Source organism: Pararge aegeria, chromosome 17, assembly GCF_905163445.1.
Source record: "Pararge aegeria chromosome 17, ilParAegt1.1, whole genome shotgun sequence".
Lineage (NCBI taxonomy): Eukaryota > Metazoa > Arthropoda > Insecta > Lepidoptera > Nymphalidae > Pararge > Pararge aegeria.
This window is the reverse complement of record NC_053196.1, coordinates 12,061,141-12,068,754: the sequence shown is the minus strand read 5'-3', so window position 1 is coordinate 12,068,754 and position 7,614 is coordinate 12,061,141. Positions and strand designations below refer to the sequence as shown.

Sequence of the window (7,614 nt, the reverse complement as noted above, 5' to 3'; positions counted from 1 at the left end):
AAAGAACAATATACAATAAGTACTTAAAATAATCAGATAAACACCAATACACTGAAATCCATTTATTAAATGACAGTCCGCAAGAAAAGGATTTTTCTTTTAGCATTTCTTTATCAATAATACCTATTTATAATAGCTTACTTGTTATTGATAATTACAGCCTTTATGAATAAGTAGTTTCACGTAACTCAGACTGTCGTCCAAAAAAATGTTTTAATTACAGACACTAAAGCTTATCTACGTAATCTTTTTCCATACTCAAATTTGGTTTCTTCAGATCTTGCGTTTTAGTAATCATTCTATTGCTGATTGAAAGAAAGATAAACCAACAAAAATACCAGCGCATTAATCAAGGCACCAATAAATATAATAAAAATTAATGTTATTCGTTTTAAGTTCTCATTATGTTCTTTGGAGAATAAATTCTTTAAACCTAACCTAACTTATAGGTTCCAAAAATTACAATCATTTATACCCTAGCCTTACAGGGTATCAAACCTAATGAATATAACAGGCTATGGTATATTTCAAAAGGCTGATCAAAACGATCTACAAAAAAGCAAGTCAAAACAGTTTAAAAAACCAAAACAAAATACAACTTAATTCTTATAAGTCTTATTGGAAACCAATTTATATTCGCGCACAGTAGCCCTACATAACAATTATTTACCTGTCATACTGATAACTCGTTTTGTTTCGCAAATAATTACCATTAATGTTATGAATGCCTAAGTAGGGTAACCACAAATTTTATTTTGTAAGTCAACATATTAGTCTTTATAAACAAAAAGTGGATATAAACAGTCGACTTACAAGAAATAGTCATAAATTAGTGACATCTGCATATCGTCTGCGAAAGGTACAGAAGTCATTTGTGGGATTGAGTATACGCTTTTTTTATATGATTCCTAATGTAATTTTGGACCTACCAATGCATACATTTAAAGAATATTTTAAAACACATTTATTACAGCGAGGTTACTATACAATTGATGATATTCTTAATGAAAAGGTTGCTTGAAAGCATCCGGCTCCGCTTTCATCTCTCACAAGATAGAAAAATGAATGTCGAAATGAAACATGCTAATTGTTGATGTTGGAAAAGAGCTTCTCGGTAGAATCTGCCTTCCGAACCGGTGGTAGAGTCTTTACAAACAGACAAACTTGACGTTTCAAAAGTGCTTATATTAGGCTTACTTGAAATATATATATATATTTTTTTAATTTTATTTCATTGTAGGGAATTCCAGACTTTCATAGCACATATTTCGATGCTGATTTAACATAAAACGTAGGATTATCTGCCACTGCATTTGCAACAAACACATTATGTGTGAAAATTGGTCCAGAAGCATTACTAACAGCGTTTAAAGCAGCATTGTTTTACTTTGACAGTTTAATTGGCCTAGGAACTTGAAGTACCTACTAAATATAAGGCATCTAATAATTAAACTTAAAGTAGCGTTATTTTAACGTCTAACGTCAAGATAAGCCATGCTAGTAAAGGGACTGATCACTACAGTCTATAAGCATTTAACAATAGCTAGATTAAATATGGAACACTTAACCCAAATTATGATGAATTCATGCTTTTTCTGAAAATGCTATGATATGATGCTAATGATATTTTTGAATTCTATTGGTGTAAAAATAGTTATGAAGCGGAATGTCTTAAAACTGTTTGTTTGAACTGTCGGCCATTTTTTAACAACACATTTTCTCGACTTCGGGGCACGAGATACTGGATTAGATCTCCAGATCAGGCCAGTCATCATTAAGCATAGTCGCGATTCTCAGTACCGGACCTGTACCCTCTGGGGCCAGGGCTTTTTACACGAATATCTTAGTAGGTACATTAATCTATCGGTTCCGGTTAACATAACAAAAATGTGGTAGTGATCGTGTAACGCCAACTTGAATTGGAGCAAAATAGTGCGTCTATGCTCTGTATGCCATTATGCAAGCAGAGAGATAGGCTAAAAATACTTGAATCGAATATTAATGTCACAGATAGTCAGGATTCTTCGGGTTTACTATCCTAGTAGTACTTAGTACCTAAAATAAGGCTTGTAGTTCTGAAAAAAGCGCGTCAATATCAAAACAGTATTATTTATTTATTCAATTACAAGTCCATAACAATGTCAAACAGAGTACATAATTATCATGTTTTCAAAAAAGAATGTCAATCTAATGTTTACATTTGAAATGGAACCCTGTGAGGGCGCTGTAACCAGATTGAGAGGCGGACTTATAAATTATTTATAAGCTAATATTATATAAGCGATGTTAGTAAGCCCGCTAAAATCGAAATTCGTGGCTATGCTAGTCATAACATATAATGGTCATATAGCATGCCAGTTTGATGCGCTACTCGTATCATTACTTAAGTGAGAAATTATGTTAAACACTCCAGTTGTAAAACGCTTGTAAACTAGATAAACGTTGACCACTTTTTTTTGAGTTCTTTATCTAATCGTCCTCACCGAGAGCTAAATAATGGTTTCGTCCAACTATGAACTTGTAATGAATAGCTTAGATTTAACAGAATAGTCTTACTACGAGTAAATTTTCCATTTTAAGTAACTACGACCAGTTTTACTGTGCTAAGAGGAGAAGGAAATTCATCCTAAGTATTCACAAAAATTACTAAATGCTTACAGTAACTTAACCTGATTTGTAGAATTAATGTAGGTATGTTTTTATATTGTTATAACTATATTTTACGTATTTTGTATGTATTAACGATATACCTACCCATTTGGATTTCTGTTAGTTTCGTTGTAACTAACGTTTTCAATTGTATTTCCATGTAATAATTGCAATTTCTCATAATTATGGCATCAGCTGTGGAGCCGATCTCATAATTGTGCGTAATTGCATGCTTCACTGTTAAGTCACTTTTTGCATTCATTTTGTTATTTTGGTTTGCATTTTTTCTCTTTAGTTCGCAGTAAAGCTAAAAAAAAATCATATTCTCCGTGAGAGACGCCCTTATGAATGCAGAAATATATCATAACTTAAACTAGAAAACAGACCTATTGTTTAAGTTAATAACATGACATGATCTGAATAACGGAGAGGTACTTAACTAAACCTCCCTGGTTACATTTAAAAGCAACTTGTTTAACTAAATAAGATATGAAATAATCTTGATTTACATTCAAATTTAGTTAATGTAGCTTTTCAATAGTAAGTAGGTAAAACGCATTTCAAGCATTTAATGATTGGCCTTTATCGGATATTGAAATCTGGTATTAAAATAATTCATCACTGTATTCCTCAGTGACCAGAGGAAATGATTTATCAGTGTTCATACGTGATTTGCGAGCACCGCGCCGATGTAATCGCAGGAAGCGACAGCGCGGGTGCATGATCAATCTACTGTACTACAGGAACTTATCTATCCTCTGCTAGCCAGCTGCTTGCAGTGATTCATAATAGTGCGATAGCCTTGTTTATTCTGCACAGAACCGCCTCCGGCGAACGGGCCTGTCTAGCATGCCAATATATGCAAGACACGATTGCTATGCAGGATAATAGGGACTCTAGATTATTATAGAGTCATAGACGCATCGATAAATCTATGCATATTAATACGTAAGAAATAAATGACTCATACATACTCTCAGTGGTTCGATAAAAACAGTTAAAGCTCTGGTATGACAAACAAACGAACAAAAACTTAAAGAATCTCAGAGTCTCATCCGACTTGGGACATAGAATGATCAATAAGGCTTTATGAGCCCAATCTAGTCAGTGAGTATACCAAGTCGCGGCGCGTCAAAGCCTCTATTCGTAGAAGTGTTAGTAAAAACCAGTCCGTAGGCGCGCGCTACAGTGCTCGCGTGCTGAGCGCGCGCCTCCCGCTTCGGGACGCACGCGCGGGGGCACACGATCGGGGTCCCACTATATAAACTCCGCCGCCCTTCCTGATTCAATCATTCCCTTCGTACGCTCCGTGTGTGCATGTCGCTTGCGTTTACGGTCTCACGCAACCTTGTAAATACGTAGTCGTAGTATTCGTATTAAGTTCGTAGTTGTAAACATGTGTCTCGCTAAGGAAGATTCACAATCGCCCCCGAAGGAGGCTCAGTCACCTCGTTCTCCTTGGATGAAGCTCTTAAATCGTCAGGTAAGCATCAAAATTTGTTGAACATTTTTAACTTTGATCTTAATTCTAAGCGTATTTAGCATAACTGACTCCCTCGAATAAATTTATCTGAAAGTTTTCCCAACTGTACCGGCTCACGATTTCGAATGTTTTATCTTTAACTAACATCTTTTTTCCATTGTTTACAGAGCTCTAAGCCAAGGCTGCCACGAAAGGTGACAAGCTCCACGCGAGTGAATCTAAACAAATGTTGGTCGAAGCTTGGAGAGTTGATCTCTAATTCATCGCCTCGCACCGACCTGCCATCGAACAAGACTGCCTATACCGGAGAACCAGTTTTAGTGCCGTTCTCCGAATATTTCTATCCAATGGACCCGGTGAAACCGGTTCCTGTCGAAGACAACGACAACGCCGAAAACCAGAACATCCTGAACTCCAGCCGTTTCGAACTCATCTCAGAAGAGGAGATCAGTGACAACATGGCAAATGAAGTCCGGGAGATCTGCTACACGGCGAACAAATCCAGCTGCTTCGTATGTAAGCTTTGCTATTAATTAGCGCATCTCCAAAATCATATTCGTCCTCCAGTAATTTTCTATTATCCGTAATAATATTTTGGTACTAATGCAGTGAAAACAAAATCTTGTCTTCCAATATTAGATTTAGTTTGTGCTATGTAAGCACATCGACGTCTTCCATTAGACTTAGTAGCGCGGTATGCTGATACAAACGGACTCTAATTTTGTGATTTATCTTTTTGTGATTTTAGATTAAGCTTTAGATAATTTCAAGTGTTTAAATAATATATCGGAGAAGTTTGTGTCAGCATTCCGCGTATTAGTGTTCGATATTGTGTAACCTTTTAGTGTCCGTTTTGGTAGACAGCTTTAATGTCAACTGCACTGTAATTATCATTGCACCAATTTCATCTTAGTCTCTTCATTATATCAAGTGTCACACTTTTCATTTATACGTCTTTATCCAATGTCTTCCATTAGATTTTAAGTTATGTCTGTGATGTTAAAAGTACATGACTCGAAGCTTTAATTAGAATAAGAGATGATAAATAAATATAGATTTATATAGATTCAATATGGACATATATTGTAACACTAAAAGTAATATGAACGTTTGTGATATATAAGCTAAATTCAAAACTTTGAATTTGGTTTTAGTATCTGATCAAGTTTTTGCTTCTAGAGTACTACTAGAAGGGACTCTAGAATCAAAAAATAGGAATGTACATAAAATGTATTACACTTGTTCTTCATTGCTTTTAGTGTTTCTTTTTATAAAAGAAAATATAAGATTAACAATCAAGAAAGCTTTAATAGGATTAAGTTGTATCTCTTTTAACTTTGTGTTTTGTGTTCAATGTTCTCTTATGTGTATTTAGAAATGGGCCGAACGTGCCAATCTTAATTTTAGTTCTTCCTTTGGTATAAGTCTTAATATAAGATAAGTTTTAGTATAGCTTGATCATCTACTTATAAGTTTTATGTTTACGTTATTTTTACAATTTTGTCGATTCTCCCTCTTATGTCAATTGTTAGTTAAGTATTTCTTTTGCTATGTATTAGATGTAAGCTTAGAATATGAATCATTTTCTTAGACTGATAATGTTAAGTAATTTCAAGACTTTCGTTTGATCTCTGTATCTCAATAAAGATATATTTTAATAAAAAGATTTCTTTTCTTTGCAACCTATATAACAAGCATTGGGAATAAGGAGTCAGTCCACTAGAACATGTTCTAATAAACCAACTTGTTTTTGTTATTATATATAACAAGTTAGAGCTTGAAAGCGATCTAAGTTCGTGGAACTAATAAATTGGAATTGTAATACTTAATTGTACAGGTTGTATCAGTTTTTATACTCATATTTTTAATCGATTTCTACACTCATTCCATGTTTTTTTTTAAATTCATACTTAAATTTTGTTCGTTTAAATCATTAAGTAATATTAATAGAGGGGATACCACTAATTACTACTGTTTTCCGCCCATATGCAGCTAGAGTACCTAACTGAGCTAGTTTCATTTATACGTTCTCACGGGCTGGGTCTTTAATGAGCGTAAACTTGTGATTGTTAACAAGGTAAAAATAAATTAATTTACCGATCAAATTTATTTATTATGCCTTGGTGTAGTAACTGGTATCGGTCTTCTAATTATTGTAAAAGAAATATGAGCCGCATGCATGCCAACGCAAGTTTTGGCGCTCTCAAAAGCAAATCTTGTAGCGCGTTAAACGTCATTGTTAAAACAAAAACAAGTAAAAATTAATTTCATATGCGATTGACCTACTAATTTCACACGATTGATAACAAATAAGATTCTTATTAATATTACTTAATGTTTAAATTTTGCATATTGATGTATTAACAGAATATGTTGGAACTTTATATCCTAAACACCAATATCTAACCCATATTTAGCAAAATAAATATTTCATTTCATTTCACGGTACCTATACATATCGCATGCATACTGACACAAAACACAAATTTTTCTTACTCGCAGTGACGGTAGGTACACTCTCTATAGAGCTAATTCTTGAGAACGTTTACGCGTTCTCAAGAAATAGCTTGGCATTGTCTAAAGCAAAAAAAACTTAAAAAAATTGAATATGCGTTGAGAATACTATATCTTCTAACTGCACAAGAAATTCAAACCGCATGCACCCCTCAGTAAAATAACACAAGATTTCGCGCTCTTGAAAACGGGAAACTTTGTGATTGTTTAGTACGAAATAAAAAGTTTAAATGAATTTAATATGCGTTGAGATACTGTACGTACTAATTTTATAAGAAATTTATATAAACCACGTGCACTCCACAAGCTAATAAACAAAAACAAAATTATCGCGCTTGTTTGAAACGAAAAACGGTCAAATTAATTTAACATGCGCTAAGATATTGTACCTACAAGAAATACGAATCGTATGCACCCAGCAAGTAAACAAAACAACTTATGATTGTTTAATTTTACAAGCCTTGCGTTGCATTAAAACAGTTTGCTAGGAAAAGCACTCCTCCGGCCTTTGACGGCCGACTGGCGCAGTGGGCAGCGACCCTGCTTTCTGAGTCGCAGGCCGTGGGTTCGATTCGCACAGATGGAAAATGTTTGTGTCATGAACATAAGTGTTTTTCAGTGCCTGGGTGTTTATCTGTATACTAAAAGTATATATGTATATTATTCATAAAATATTCATCAATCATCTTGGGGCTAGATGGCGATGTGTGTATTGTCGTAGTATATTTATTTATTTATTTATTCCTCTATTTATCAGTCATGATTGTAATAATGAAAAACAAAAGTTTAGTTTTCTAAGGTTCAGTGCAAGAAGGAAACCACAACAAATTCAGCTGAGTATTTTTTTTGTTATGAATGATATACTTTTATTGCACACCGCAAAAAGTATAACAAATCATCAGTTATCATGATTTTATTGTGTACCTAGAAATTAAAACCTGACTAAGTTTGGTTTCAGGGCGCGTTTG

General features: G+C 34.1%; 1 protein-coding gene across 1 annotated transcript; it reads left to right on the top strand.

The window, feature by feature from the left end:
* Positions 1-4,045: 4,045 nt before the first annotated feature.
* Positions 4,046-4,665, top strand: LOC120631286. Its single transcript, XM_039900768.1, has 2 exons — positions 4,046-4,132; positions 4,300-4,665. The coding sequence occupies exons 1-2, from the start codon at positions 4,046-4,048 to the stop codon at positions 4,663-4,665; spliced, it is 453 nt and encodes a 150-aa protein (XP_039756702.1).
* Positions 4,666-7,614: the final 2,949 nt, after the last annotated feature.

What these genes read in the sequence shown, in the direction of transcription:
- LOC120631286 (XM_039900768.1), top strand. Translation starts at nt 4,046, where the DNA reads ATGTGTCTCGCTAAGGAAGATTCACAATCGCCCCCGAAGGAGGCTCAG. An exon ending in TGAAGCTCTTAAATCGTCAG is followed by an intron (nt 4,133 to 4,299) that starts GTAAGCATCAAA and finishes CATTGTTTACAG; the next exon opens with AGCTCTAAGCCAAGGCTGCC.